The 14764-nt window shown below is 40.0% G+C and overlaps 2 protein-coding genes across 2 annotated transcripts; both read right to left on the bottom strand.

Moving 5' to 3' along the window:
• Positions 1 to 895: 895 nt before the first annotated feature.
• LOC120876628 (hemoglobin subunit beta) lies at positions 896 to 2558 on the bottom strand. Its single transcript, XM_040258600.1, has 3 exons — positions 2407 to 2558; positions 2056 to 2278; positions 896 to 1149 (listed from the first exon to the last, which is right to left on the bottom strand). The coding sequence occupies exons 1-3, from the start codon at positions 2490 to 2492 to the stop codon at positions 1021 to 1023; spliced, it is 438 nt and encodes a 145-aa protein (XP_040114534.1). The 5' UTR covers positions 2493 to 2558; the 3' UTR covers positions 896 to 1020.
• Positions 2559 to 13292: 10734 nt separating this feature from the next.
• LOC120875905 (hemoglobin subunit beta-like) lies at positions 13293 to 14466 on the bottom strand. Its single transcript, XM_040257660.1, has 3 exons — positions 14361 to 14466; positions 14011 to 14231; positions 13293 to 13423 (listed from the first exon to the last, which is right to left on the bottom strand). Exons 1-3 carry the CDS (start codon positions 14450 to 14452, stop codon positions 13293 to 13295), a joined length of 444 nt encoding a protein of 147 aa, XP_040113594.1. The 5' UTR covers positions 14453 to 14466.
• Between the last annotated feature and the right edge of the window lie 298 nt (positions 14467 to 14764).

The following is a 14764-nucleotide window of genomic DNA, read 5'->3' as shown; positions in this document are numbered from 1 at the left end:
GTTGGAGAAGAATATCAAGAGTCCCTTGGAGTGCAAGGAGATCAAACCAGTCAAACCTGAAGGATATCAGTCCTGAATATTCATTGGAAGAACTGATGTTGAAGCTGAGGCTTCAGTACTTTGGCCACCTGATGTGAAGAACTGACTCATTTGAAAAGACCTTGATGCTGGGAAAGATTGAAGGCAGGAGAAGGGGACGACAGAGGATGAAATGGTTAATGGCATCACCAACTCAATGGACATGAATTTGAGCAAGCTCCAGGAGTTGGTGATGGACAGGGAAGCCTGGCATGCTGCAGTCCATGGGATTGCAAAATATCATACACAACTGAGACACTGAAGTGAATTGAACTGAGATTCAGAATTAGGATGCAAGAGGGAACAAGGATTACTCAAAATTCATATGTCATTGTCAAACTCCAGCACAGAAGGTTCTGTCCTTCTTGTAGATCTTCATAAGATGATAGAGGAAACTAGGATAAAAAGACGTCGGGGAGGAAGAGCAATGGGGACAGTAAAATGCTTAAAGAAAATCTTAAAACAGTGGTGTCATTAGGCAGAAGAACTTAATGGATCTAAGTGATGTTCTGGATAATTAGAGAGAAGATATTTATAAGAAAGGCTAAATAACATAATTTATTTAAATAAAACATACCAACGATCTAACTACCAAATCAAGCTGCAACTTGAATTCTTTAAGGCAGAGTAAGACTAAGGAGCAGAGCCTATTTTCCAATAACATCAGCTGTTTACAACCATCTTGTCATTGGGTCCAAGATACTGATATATTTTCTCAAAGTCTCAACTTAGCCCTTCATTTCTTTATGTCTTCAGTGCTTTGCCCTCCCAAGTGCCCATCTGAGTAAGAGACAGTGAAATAATTTAAATACACCAGTGCAATGAGAATAAGTGTCTTTATTAAGCAGAGGCCAGATGCTCAAAATGCTTCATAATTTTTCCATATTCAATTTTTGGGCTCTGAGGATGAAAAAACCTTTCCTGGAAATCAGGAAGGGGAGCTTAGTGATATCTGTGGGCCAGGGCATTGGCAACACCAGTCACCACCTTCTGAAAGTCAGCCTGCAGCACCGGGGTGAATTCACTGCCATGGTGGCGAGCCAGCACAACCACCAGCACGTTGCCCAGGAGCTGTGTGGAAAAGACATTAAGCAAGGGCAGGGTTAGTGCAGGTTAGTAAAGTGAAAGTTGTTTAGTCATGTCTGACTCTTTGCAACCCCATGGACTATAGAGTCCACGGATTTCTCCAGGCCAGAATACTGGAGAGGGTAGCCTTTCCCTTCTCCAGGGGATCTTCTCAACCCATGGATAGAAGAACCCAGGTCTCCCGCACTGCAGGCAGATTCTTTACCAGCTGAGCCATAAGGGAAGCCCAAGAATACTGGAGTGGGTAGCCTACCCCTTCTCCAGCCATTCTTCCTGACCCAGGAATCGAACAGGGATCTCCTGCATTGCAGGCAGACTCTTTACCAACTGAGCTATGAGAGAAGTCCAAGGTTAGATTCAGGGTATTTCAGTCTCATCCCAAGCTGTGACCGTAGGAGATAAGCACAAGGATGACTGAAGTGAAGATGTTACTACTGATGTGAATCTACCTATATCTTCCTGAATATATATTTAGAAATGTTTCTCTCTTTCTAACTTAATCCAGAACTTGTTGTCATTTTTATTATTTTGAATCATTTCAAAAAGCAATAGAACATTTTATTCCTTGAAAGAAACAGATAAGGGGAAAATATTAGATACGATTTTTAAAGTTGATAAAATAAATATTTTTTTCAAATTAAACCCTCAAAATAAAAAGTATAATTAAAAAGAGGACATTGCAGACAACAGAGAACAAGAATGAATCAGAGGAAATGATGGCTGTGAGCAAAGAGGTTAAAAGAGTCTAAACGGTTCTGAGGAGTCCTTAGCACTGTAACCAGAATACCTCTTCTCCATTCTAAACTGTGTCCTGTCATTCAGCCCTCTCCCCATAACATGAGCTTGACCATAAAAAGAATAAGGAAAACACTGAGGACTCCACAAACTCACCCTGAAGTTCTCAGGATCCACGTGCAGCTTATCACAGTGCAGCTCACTCAGCTGAGCAAAGGTGCCCTTGAGGTCGTCGAGATGCTTCATGCCGTTACTAAAGGAGTCTAGCACCTTCTTGCCGTGGGCCTTCACCTTAGCGTTGTTCATAACAGCATCAGCAGTGGACAAATCCCCAAAGTGCTCAAAGAACCTCTGAGTCCAGGGGTAGACAACCAGCAGCCTAAGGGGTGAAAACAGCACAAGGTCAGAGGAAGTCAGCAGCTTTCAGAATCTCAGGGACGGCTCTGTCCTCACATGCCTAGGTGCCATTCACTCTCCTTAAACTTGTCTTGTAAGCAGGATACCTACCTGCCCAGGGCCTCAGCACCGACTTCATCCACGTTCACCTTGCCCCAGAAGCCGGTGACGGCAGCCTTCTCCTCAGCAGTCAGCATGGTGTCTGTTTGTGTAGTTGCTAGTGAACACGGTTGTGTCAGAAGCAAGTGTAAGCAGCAGCTGGCCCAGCTCTTCCTTTTATGCCCAGCCCTGCCTCCTACCCTCCCTGCTTCTGTGAGCAGATTGGCTCATGCCAAGTTGTGGTTCCACAGGGTGAGGCTTGAATGATGATAGTCATACCTCTCCTTGGTCTTCCTGGCACTGACTTTAGACCTTCAGCCCTCTTTCTGGGCATTTCTAGGTCTCAGTCATTCCAGCAATACACATTGCTACTAAAATCATCTTCCTTAGCAAGTTTGCTTGTAGAGAGTTTAGAATCACAACAAGGTAACCTCTTGGAAACCTACCTCCTCAATTTTCTTATTACATAAATGAAGAATCCAGGCTCCAGAAAGTGGAAAGAATTTGTCCACTATGATTCAACTTAACTATGTGGATGGATTATCTCCTGGGACTTCAGAATAGGCAAAAGAATTACAAGTACAGCTTGGATAAAACCTCTGCCCCTGTTCTAAATACGCATCTCTTTTGTTTGCTTGTTTGGGATTAAATCGTTCTGGTATGAAAACAAATATTCATTTGCTTATCTACTCATTCAATTTTTTCTTAATTTAATTTATGACCAAATAAATAATGATAGAAAAATAGAATAAGTATGGATCAAGAGCTCCTATGACACAGCTACTCCATTAATCCATAGATTAAAACATAGAGACCTCTCCGTGTAGTAAGAAACACAAATAAATGAAAAATCAATCATAACTCCAAGGTTTCAATAACCCTGAGAGAGGTAATGTGTTCAAAGACTAGTAGAGGCATATAAATTGTTTCCTCATGGACTGACCTGGGAAAGTGTCTGGAAGAACAGAGAAGCTTCTCCATGATTTAAAAGGAGGGATAAAATTGTGGAAAGACATTCCAGCTCGAATCAGATTATTGTTTTCTTCCCCTAAGCCTCTAAGAATACTGTGTTCATAAGAATTACTTCTATTTTATTCATCCATAATTTTGTTTTCTCTATATACTTTGTACCTTCTTTCACTAAAATTTATTCTTCATTATCTACAGCTTTTCAAATATCTTCTCTCTTTGCCTCTCCTCTCACCTATATAATAAATCCTGTTACCTTCTTAGGCAAGAAAAAACTTCTGAGGTATAGAGGTCTGTTTCTTACTACCAGAAGATTCAATGAAAAAAGCAAAAGCAGCAAGCATTTCTGAGCTCAGCAGAACTTCAGAGTTCCCTGAGGTTCTCCTACTTTCTACCTTCTCTACTTTCTGCATCTTCCCTTCTTATTCAATTTCTACATCTTTTCAGTAAGGATAGGAGCATATATATTTACTTTCCATGATCTCTCTCCTTAGAACCTTCTCCTGATTCAGACAACTTAATGTCTAGAATCACCGCTCTCTCACCTTTGCCATCACTATCAAAACATGTTTAAAAAAATCTCTCATTCTTTCAGCTCTATGTCTCTGTAACTCCAACCAATATATTTTTAGGGGAACTAGAAGGAAAGGACTTCTGCATTTCTAGTTGTTACAAAGAAATTCATAAATGTCCAGCTTTCATTACTCCATCCTCCAAAATATTTTTTCCATCATTGCTAGGTAAATGAAGATTCCTCACCCCTTTGACCTGGCCCATTCCCATTCAAGCACTTGTGAACAAATTCATTCTGATATTTTCAGACATATATAAAAGTTTGGATCTTGCCTGACTGTCTGGAAGTTAGGGCGGAATTAATGCCCACAAAATATTATAGCAGTAAAAAATATAGAATTTAAACATTTTCAATTTATATACACTCTTTTCTGCAAAGAGGCTCTAACTATTGGTCTATACTTAGAAAAAAATTTCCACATGTTGAATTCTGGGAAAAGAAATCTTTCAAATGTTTTAAATGTTAAAAACAAAAAGCAAATAAAAAGGTACATTTGGTTTGAGCTTTCGGTTTTGAGTTTCAGTTGATTAAATTGAAATCTCCGTTAGCTTTATCATTGTTTTATATTTGTACTCTTTTAAACACCGTAATTCACACCCCTAATATCAGAGGTCAGGCATACATGAGTGAAAGACTTCTTCTGGAAACTTTGGACATGTCTTTTCAGGAAGTCGGTGTTATGGAAAACTCACAGAACTTACTAAATAATAGTAGAGTCTATTCCTATATATTCTTGTAAAGGAGCCAAATTGTCAGGGCTACAATTTTGCTGTCTTGACTGACAGAAATTAGCATGTACTTAAAGACTTCCCCTATCATTTTTTATTTTCAGAGATGATTTCCCTAATTCATTTGATTTGAATTAATTATTTTTAAATATTTGATCTATAATTTATTAAATTCAGGTGTACAGCATAGTGATTCAGTATTTTTAAGGACTATGCACCATTTAAAGTTGCAATAAATTATTGACTATGTTTTCTGTTCTGCACAATTAATCCTTGTTGCTAATCTATACACAGTAGTTTGTATTTCTTAATCCCCTACCCCTATCCTGACCCTCCCCTCCCACCATGGGTAAATATTAGTTTGTTCTCTATACCTGTGAGTTTGTTTCTGCTTTGTTATATTAATTTGTTTATTTTGATTTTTGTGTTCCACATAAAAGTTGCAACATACAGGATTTTGTCTTTCTTTGTCTGACATTTCATCAAGCATAATATCCTACAGCTTCATCCAAGTTGTTGCAACTGGACAATTTTCATTCTTTTTTATGCCTAAGTAATATGTAATATTCCAGTATACATATGTGTGTATGTATATATATATATATATATATGCTGCTAAGTCACTTCAGTCGTGTCCGACTCTGTGTGATCCCATATACGGAAGCCCACCAGGTTCCCCCGTCCCTGGGATGCTCCAGGCAAGAACACTGGAGTGGGTTGCCATTTCCTTCTCTAATGAAAGTGAAAAGTGAAAGGGAAGTCGCTCAATCGTGTCCAACTCTTCGTGACCCCATGGACCACAGCCTACCAGGCTCCTCTGTCCATGGGATTTTCCAGGCACGAGCACTGGAGTGGGGTGCCATTGCCTTCTCCGATATATATAAATATATATTTATATATACAAATTCTTCTACTGTGTCTTCTTTTTTATGTCTTCTTTTGCCATGAATGGTCTATGAGCCCCTCTTCTATACTGATTGCTGCTGCAGCCACCATCATGCAAGTCTCAGAGCAAGAGTTGTTACTATCTTTCACACTTGCTACTTGGTATGATTAAAGAGGAAATGGGTTTGTCCTTCTAATTCTGCAGGGACAAATCTGAAAGTTGTTATAAGACATCAAAAGTTCAGGCAAAAATAAGAAAGAGTGAATAGTTATATAAATAGGGTTATGTTCAGAGTCTAAAGTGCAAATCCTGGCCGCCACTAAAAAGTTCTGGAATGCTTCTTAGGCCCACAGCCGTCTTCACCATCATGAGCTTTCTTGGACTCTGTGAAGGGATCCACAGCATGTCTGCTCTACTTTGATTTAAGTCCTGTTGAGCATACACACACATGCACACATTCACACAAGCCCACAGAGAGAGGAACAGACATATATATATATATATATATATTTTTTTTTCTTTTCTTTTCCTTTATTCCAGTCTGGCAAGGTGACCTACTTCCTAATGTTCTATACCAGGATGGGCCTATTCTGAGTATAATTAAGAGGATGATCATTGACTTTCTTCAGGCGAATCATGACATTTCATTCAGAGATATGTGCTTTCATCATTTGGTTCAAAATTTTCACTCAGTTAGAATTCTTTTGTACATGCTCTGCTGTGCAATTGTTAATTATCAAAGTAGAATATTTGAGCATTCTAATCTATATATTTCTGGGTAAAGTAGCTATTTTCTTTGGTTATTTTCCATTAATATTTATTACAAGATAAAGTGGTTATTATTTACTCTTCTTCTCCAGATGTACAATATCTTAGTTACCTCAGTTTTAGCACTGTTTCAAAAATAAAGTAAAATAAAATAAAACAACAACAACAACAAAAAGTAAACGCTTTATTAAGAGCAGAACTCATAGAAACAGATGTCATAAGCAGAATAGTTTAGGAATGGTATAGTTTAATTCATGTTTAAAAAGGTCAAATTTCTTTCTAAAAACAGTAAAATCAATATAGCCATAATTTTGATAAAATATATCCTTAGTTCAGTTTAGTACAGTCACTCAGTCGTGTCCAACTCTTTGCGACCCAATGAATCGCAGCATGCCAGGCCTGCTTGTCCATCACCAACTCCCAGAGTTTACTCAAACTCATGTCCAGCGAGTCGGTGATGCCATCCAGCCATCTTATCCTCTGTCGTCCCCTTCTCCTCCTGCCCCCAATCCCTCCCAGCATCAAAATCTTTTCCAGTGAATCATCTCTTCACATGAGATGGCCAAAGTATTGGAGTTTCAGCTTCAGCATCAGTCCTTCCAATGAACACTCAGGACTGGTCTCCTTTAGGATGGACTGGCTGGATCTCCTTGCAGTCCAAGGGACTCTCAAGAGTCTTCTCCAACACCACAGTTCAAAAGCATCAATTCTTCGGTGCTCAGCCTTCTTCACAGTCCAACTCTCACATCCATACATGACCACAGGAAAAACCATAGCCTTGACTAGACGGACCTTTGTCGGCAAAGTAATATCTCTGCTTTTCAGTATGCTGTCTAGGTTGGTCATAACTTTCCTTCCAAGGAGTAAGTGTCTTTTAATTTCATGGCTGCAATCACCATCTGCAGTGATTTTAGAGCCCAAAAAGGTAAAGTCAGCCACTGTTTCCACTCTTTCCCCATCTATTTCCCATGAAGTGATGGGACCGGATGCCATGATCTTCATTTTCTGAATGTTGAGCTTTAAGCCAACATTTTCACTCTCCTCTTTCACTTTCATCAAGAGGCTTTTTAGTTCCTCTCCACTTTCTCCCAGAAGGGTGGTGTTATCTGCATTTCTGAGGTTATTATTGATATTTCTCCCAGCAATCTTGATTCCAGACTGTGCTTCTTCCAGCCCAGCGTTTCTCATGATGTACTCGGCATATAAGTTAAATAAGCAGGGTGACAATATACAGCCTTGATGTACTCCTTTTCCTATTTGGAACCAGTCTGTTGTTCCATGTCCAGTTCTAATTGTTGCTTCCTGACCTGCATATAGGTTTCTCAGGAGGCAGGTCAGGTGCTCTGGTATTCTCATCTCTTGAAGAATTTTCCAGTTGATTGCGATCCACACAAAGAGTTTGGCATAGTCAATAAAGCAGAAATAGATGTTTTTCTGGAACTCTCTTGCTTTTTCCATGACCCAGCAGATATTGGCAATTTGATCTCTGATTCCTCTGCCTTTTCTAAAACCAGCTTGAACATCTGAAAGTTCATGGTTCATGTATTGCTGAAGCCTGGCTTGGAGAATTTTGAGCATTACTTTACTAGGGTGTGAGATAAGTGCAATCGTGTGGTAGTTTGAATATTCTTTGGCATTGCCTTTCTTTGGGATTGGAATGAAAACTGACCTTTTCCAGTCCTGTGGCCACTGCTGAGTTTTCCAAATTTGCTGGCATATTGAGTGCAGCACTTTCACAGCATCTTCTTTCAGGATTTGAAAGAGCTCAACTGGAGTTCCATCACCTCCTCTAGCTTTGTTTGTAGTGATGCTTTCCAAGGCCCACTTGACTTCACATTCCTGGATGTCTGGCTCTAGATGAGTGATCACACCATCGTGATTATCTTGGTCATGAAGATCGTTTTTGTACAGTTCTGTGTGTTCTTGCCACCTCTTCTTAATATCTTCTGCTTCAGTTAGGTCCATACCATTTCTGTCCTTTATTGAGCCCATCTTTGCATGAAATGTTTCCTTGGTATCCCTAATTTTCTTGCGAAGATCTCTAGTCTTTCCCATTCTGTTGTTTTCCTCTATTTCTTTGCATTGATCACTGAGGAAGGCTTTCTTATCACTCCTCGCTATTCTTTGGAAGTCTGCATTCAGATGCATATATCTTTCCTTTTCGCTTCTCTTCTTTTCACAGCTATTTGTAATGTCTCTTTATCAATTCCATATTAATATTTCCCTCACTGGGCTCAGATTTTAATTCATTCAGAATTATCTTTTATTTACCTCAAAAGTGGGCTATGATATTGATTTATCAAGAACAAAGGGGCAGTCTTTCTCAATTAAAATTTGAAGATGTATGTCTGGAAAGGCAGAATCTTGGCTTCAGATTGGGCACCCTTGGCAAATACACAAGGCATTAATTCTCAAAGCCAACTTTCAGGGCATTTCTCTGAGGCTTAAGAGATGGAAAATCTAGAATAACATCCTAAATTCCCATGACATTCAACTGGCTGATTTTTAAATGATTATGGAAATCAGTGCAGAACATTACTTACTTCTTGCTCTCTCTCCTCTCCTTTCTCCTCCTTGCTTCTTCCCTCCCTTCTCTCTCTCTCCTCTCTTTCTCCCCCATTTTCCCTCCCTTCTCTCTCTCTCCTCTCCTTTACCCCTTCTTCCCTCCCTTCTCTCTCTCTCCTCTCTTTCTCCCTCATTTCCCCCCCTTTCTCTCTCTCTCCTCTCCTTTCTCCCCTCCTTCTTCCCTCCCTTTCTCTCTCTCTCTCCTTCCCCATCCTTCCTTCTTTGCTCCCTTGCTCTCTCTCTGACTCTCCGTGTCTCCCTCTGTTGCTGTCTTTCTCTCCTTGACTCTGGTCTCTTTCCATCTTTCTTTCTTCCACACATACCCCATCTGCATTAACACATACTGAGCATGATCTATAAAGCAACATGATACGGAGGAACTAGAAATAACTATTGGGTAAATTATTAAATAAAATCAAATATTAAGGAATTAATTTTACTCTTAGAATTTTTACTGAAGTTCTTCCTTAACAAGGAGTGAAAACATATAACAAGCTGCCAAGTTTCATTCCATCCTTTGACCTCCTCCTCACTCCCAATGTGGAGACATCAATACCAACAATACCGTTTAAACTTTATCCAAGTCCAGATTGTGAAACTCACAGTCTCTCTTACCCTCTTTCAAATCTTTTGAAAATCTCTTTGTCTCCTAATGTCTAATTCTTATGATGACTTTTCTGTGCTCAGGAGTGTGAAAGGAAACTTCCTAAAATTTTCCTGAGATGTCTCTGCTTCTGGGATGTGACCCTGTGGTTATTAAACATGTTGGGGTGTAAAGGATTTTCTCTGCCCACTATTTATAAAAACATGAGAAGAAACAAATAAATATTTAAAAACTTATTTACCTTCAGACAATTCAAAATATAGTGGTGAAACAGTAAATTGTAATGCACTGTCTATAACCTGGTAGTAAGATAGAATTATTCAAAAAATACTTTTTATAGAAGGAAGCAATATGTTCTGTTTTTAGGCAGTCAAATCTAAGTTTAATCAACTGGAGCATGATATAGATTTAAAGAGATGCATGCAAGTTAGAAGGTTCTAGAAGTCAACTTTACATATGACAAAAATAATTTCACAAGGGATAGTTAGGGAGTTTGGGATGGACATGTACACACTGCTATATTTAAAATGGATAACCAACAAGGTCTTACTGTATAGCACAAGAAAGTCAATCAATGATATATGCCAGCCTGGATGGGAGGGAATTTGGGGAAGAATGGAAACATGTATATAAATGGTTTAGTCACTTTGTTGCACACCTGAAGCTATCACAATAGTTTTAATTGGATATACTCTGTATAAAATGAAAAATTAAAAAGTTTCTAAAGATATTGTACTACCAATAATCAAAAAGCAAGTATCTAATCAGTGATTTACTTTCCTGTGTGCTTCCTCATTGTATATTGAGGAAGCACACTAACACCAACGAAACACTATGCAACTCCACATTTTTCAGATTGTCCTCCACTCCCAGGCATTTTGACACAAGAAATAATTGTACATTCATCGATTATTTCACTTAGTAAACATACATTTACTGTCTATGGAGGATCTGCTGTATAAGACATGGTAATCCTGTAGAACTGTACAACAGGCACAAACCCTTACACAGCACAGAGGGTGAGTATGCTCAGTTCAGTATCAATTCAGTCACTCAGTCTTGTCCGACTCTTTGTGACCCCGTGAACCGCAGCACGCCAGCCTCCCTGTTGGTCACCAACTCCCAGAGTCCACTCAAACCCATGTCCATTGAGTTGGTGATGCCATCCAGCCATCTCATCCTCTGTCGTCCCCTTCTACTCCTGCCCTCAATCTTTCCCAGCATCAGGGTCTTTTCCAATGAGTCAGCTCTTCACATCAGGTGGCCAAAGTACTGGAGTTTCAGCTTCAGCATCAGTCCTTCCAATGAACACCCAGGACTAGTCTCCATTAGGATGGACTGGTTGGATATCCTTGCAGTTCAAGAGACTCTCAAGAGTCTTCTCCAACACCACAGTTCAAAAGCATCGATTTTTCGGCATTCAGCTTCCTTTATAGTACAACTCTCACATCCATACATGACCACTGGAAAAACCATAGCCTTGACTAGACGGACCTTTGTTGACAAAGTGATGTCTCTGCTTTTTAATATGCTGTCTAGGTTGGTCATAACTTTCCTTCCACGGAGTAAGCGTCTTTTAATTTCATGGCTGCAGTCACCATCTGCAGTGATTTTGGAGCCCAGAAAAATAAAGTCTGACACTGTTTCCACTGTTTCCCCATCTATTTCCCATGAAGTGATGGGACCAGATGCATATGATCTTCGTTTTCTGAATGTTGAGCTTTAAGCCAACTTTTTCACTCTCCTCTTTCACTTTCATCAAGAGGCTTTTTAGTTCTTCTTCACTTTCTGGCATAAGGGTGGTGTCATCTGCGTATCTGAGGTTTTTGATATTTCTTCCAGCAATCTGGATTCCAGCTTGTGCTTCCTCCAGCCCAGCATTTGTCATGATGTATACTAGACAGGAAAAAATGTGAAAAATGTGGAGTGGGAGGGTTTGGAAGGATTTCCTTAGGCAATACTAGAAATTTCACTGATGGTAGGGTCATAACATTGAAGCAAGTGTTATGTGAGCACTGCGCTTACCTGAAATGGGAGGTTGGGGTTAATTTTCGAGGTGTTTTGGGGCAAGTGGGAGAGGGAGGATATGTATTGGAATGGGAACATCTAATGTAACATAGCGTTGTTGCCTACAACACGCAGGCAAGAGATGAATGAAAAAAGGAAATGTTAATAACAGTTTCTTGAGCAATCATTATGTCTCGGATTGAGCACATTATTTCTTGAGTAATTGGTGGATATGGATCAGAGTGTTATCCTGGAGTTTCTGTCTAGATTTGAAATTTCTCATGAGCCCCTGAATGTTGAGCTTTAAGCCAACTTAAACCTTCTTATAGTTCTTATGCTTTGAGACAGGAATGTCATCCAATATTGACTGTGTGGTCCCCTTACTTTTCTCATTTCCCTTGTTCTCTCTGTATGAGACACAAAGGCTCTCTATCTGTAGACCCTCAGGGGCTTTCCCATATCCTTAGAGGAAAGAGAAAAAAAAATGAGTAAAAGGAATCAGGAAATTGAGCTGAAAGTTCTTTATTAGGAAGAAGTCAAATTGTTGAAGGTGGACATTATTTCCCCAAGTTCAGAAGATAAAATCTAGGGAAATACTGGGACTTCCCTGACAGTCTAGTGTTTAAGGCTTAGTCTAATGCAGGGGATGAGAGTTCGATTTCTGTTCAGGGAGCCACATGCCTTGTGGCCTAAAAAACAGAACATTAGAAACAACAGAAACAACATTGTAACTAAAAAATGACTTTACAGTATTTAAATTGTTAAAAAGTAGAAGACTTTAGGGAAATAGGGTTTTCCAGTTGAGACAGTTAATTCTTAGGTAGATTGATAAGAAATCTGGAACTCTCCAGAGTTCTCCAGGAGAAAAGGGCAAATTGCTTTTTTTTTACATTATTTTGTCTTAGTCACAGGAGACATTTTTTCTTAAACTCTGAGTTGTTATGACAACAATCTTTGAGATTAACTGTCTTTAAACCCAGAGCTAAGGATTGCACAGCAAAAGAATTCATCTTGCTCAGGGGTATGTTTTTCCTTAAACTTTGTACTAATGGTTATCTAACAACAATGCATGTTGTTTGAGGACATGGTTCTCCTTCAGTTCAGTTCAGTTGCTCAGTCTGACTCTTTGCGACCCTGAGAAGGCTGAATGGCATCACTGACTCGATGGACGCGAGTCTGTGTGAACTCCAGGAGTTGGTGATGGACAGGGAGGCCTGGCGTGCTGCAATTCATGGGGTCGCAAAGAGTTGGACACGACTGAGCGACTGAACTGAACTGGACTCAGCACATCAGGTTTCCCTGTCCATCACCAACTCCTGGAGTTTACTCAAACTCATGTCCATTGAGTTGATGATGCCATCTCCTTCTTAAGAATCTTCTGACTAATCCTGGTATTTTAAAATGTACGTTGTGGAAGTGGGTTTTTTGATGTCTATGTCAGAAACTTTCTCTGTCCATTTTTCACTTTAATAAAGCTTCTGCCACGCAAAAGCTCTGAGTGATCAAGCCTTGTCTCTGGCCCTGGATCAAAACTGTCTCCTCTGAAAGCCACAAATCTGACACCATTCAACATAAGCTATCACAATGTACATCACTCAAGGAATTCAAATGGGAGCTCTGAAATAACCTAGAGGGGTGGGGATGGGCCAGAGTTGAGAGGGAGATTCAGGTGGGAGGGGAAATATATACAGCCATGGTTGATTCATATTAATGTATGATAGTAATCAAACCAATATTGTAAACCAATCATCAATCAGTTAAAAATAAATATTCTTTAAAAAAAAATAGGACAGGAACTCAACAGTATCTGTCAGTGAGGGCATTAACCACAACAGCCACCACCTTCTGACAGGCAGCTTGCAACTCTGGGGTGAATTCCTTGCCAAAGTGTCGAGCCAGTGTAATCACCAGTATGTTGCCCAGGAGCTGTGTGGTAGAGATAAAAAACAAGAACACTGTTAGCAGAAGCACCCAATTTGTACTTAGAGTATTTCAGTCTCATCCCAAGCTGTGCTCCTAGCATATAAAGAGAAAGATGGCTGAAGTGTAGTTGTTACTACTGATGTGAAGCCATCCATATCAGCCTGAATTTGTACTGAGAAATGTTTCTTTCTGTCTTAATTCATAACATCATTTTTTATTCTTTTGAACTATTTCAAGAAGCAATACATCATTTTGTCTTCCTTGCTTTGAAAGGAAGAGATAAGGGGAAAACATGAGACAAAATTTTTAAGTGACTTAAAAGAAGAAAGTCTTAACACTCAAACCCTCAAAATGCTTAAATATAAAGAAGATATTGCAGAGAACAAACAGAGAAAAACAAGAATGGATAAGAGGAAATGATGGCTGAGAGCAAAGAAGGGAAAAGAAGCTAAATGGTCCTGAGGAGTTCATGGTGATGTCATCAGAATACCTCTTCTCCATTCTGAACTGCGTCCTGCTGCTTAGCCCTCTCCCATGATAGGAGCTTGACCACCAAACACAGGAAAACTTCAAGGGTTCCATAGACTCATCTTGAAATTCTCAGGATTCACATGCAGCTTCTCACAGTGCAGCTCGCTCAGTGCAGCAAAGAAACGCTTAAGACAGTGGAGATGCTTCAGGCCTTCAGTGAAGGAGTCTAGCACCTTCTTGCCATGGGCCTTCACCTTAGGGTTGTTCGTAACAGCATCAGCAGTGGACAAGTCCCCAAAGTGCTCAAAGAACCTCCAAGTCCAGGGGTAGACAACCAGCAGCCTAAGGGGTGAAAACAGCATATGAACAGAGGGAGTCAGTGCCTGCCAGAATCTCAGGCAACAGTTCTGTCCCCACAACTGCAACTGCCATTCATTCTCCTTAAGCCTGCCTTGTAAGCTGAATACCTGCCAGTCTAGGGTTTTAGCACCAACTTTATCCACCCTCACCCAGCTCCAGAAAGCAATGACAGTATCTTTCTCCTCAACAGTTGGATGCACCATGATATCTGTTTGGGTAGTTGCAAGTTGTGTCAAAAGTAAGTGTAAGCAGCTTGAGCCCTGCTTTTCCTTGTGAGCCCCACCCAGCCTCCTACCCTGTCTGCTTCTGAGAGCAGATTGGCCCAGGGCACAACACAAGTTCATTGGTTTGGGGGAATGTTAAGACGCACTCTTGTTCCTCAGTTCCCTTCATCTGTGATTGGCTGATCCAGTGTATCTAGACTCAGAAATTCTGCTCTCCCTATTCTTGTCTCTTCTCTTCATTTTCTCCATGCATTGCTTCTACAAATACATCCCCAGTCTCATTCATGCATA

The sequence above is a fragment of the Oryx dammah genome, unplaced genomic scaffold (assembly GCF_014754425.2).
Source record: "Oryx dammah isolate SB20612 unplaced genomic scaffold, SCBI_Odam_1.1 HiC_scaffold_17, whole genome shotgun sequence".
Taxonomy (NCBI): Eukaryota; Metazoa; Chordata; class Mammalia; order Artiodactyla; family Bovidae; genus Oryx; species Oryx dammah.
This window is presented reverse-complemented; position numbering and strand designations above follow the sequence as displayed.

Coding starts and splice junctions, on each gene's coding strand:
- LOC120876628 (XM_040258600.1), bottom strand. CDS start 2,492: ATGCTGACTGCTGAGGAGAAGGCTGCCGTCACCGGCTTCTGGGGCAAG. Junction 2,279..2,406: donor GGTGCTGAGGCCCTGGGCAG/GTAGGTATCCTG, acceptor TTCACCCCTTAG/GCTGCTGGTTGTCTACCCCT. Junction 1,150..2,055: donor TGGATCCTGAGAACTTCAGG/GTGAGTTTGTGG, acceptor TTTTCCACACAG/CTCCTGGGCAACGTGCTGGT.
- LOC120875905 (XM_040257660.1), bottom strand. CDS start 14,452: ATGGTGCATCCAACTGTTGAGGAGAAAGATACTGTCATTGCTTTCTGG. Junction 14,232..14,360: donor GGTGCTAAAACCCTAGACTG/GCAGGTATTCAG, acceptor TTCACCCCTTAG/GCTGCTGGTTGTCTACCCCT. Junction 13,424..14,010: donor TGTGAATCCTGAGAATTTCA/AGATGAGTCTAT, acceptor TCTCTACCACAC/AGCTCCTGGGCAACATACTG.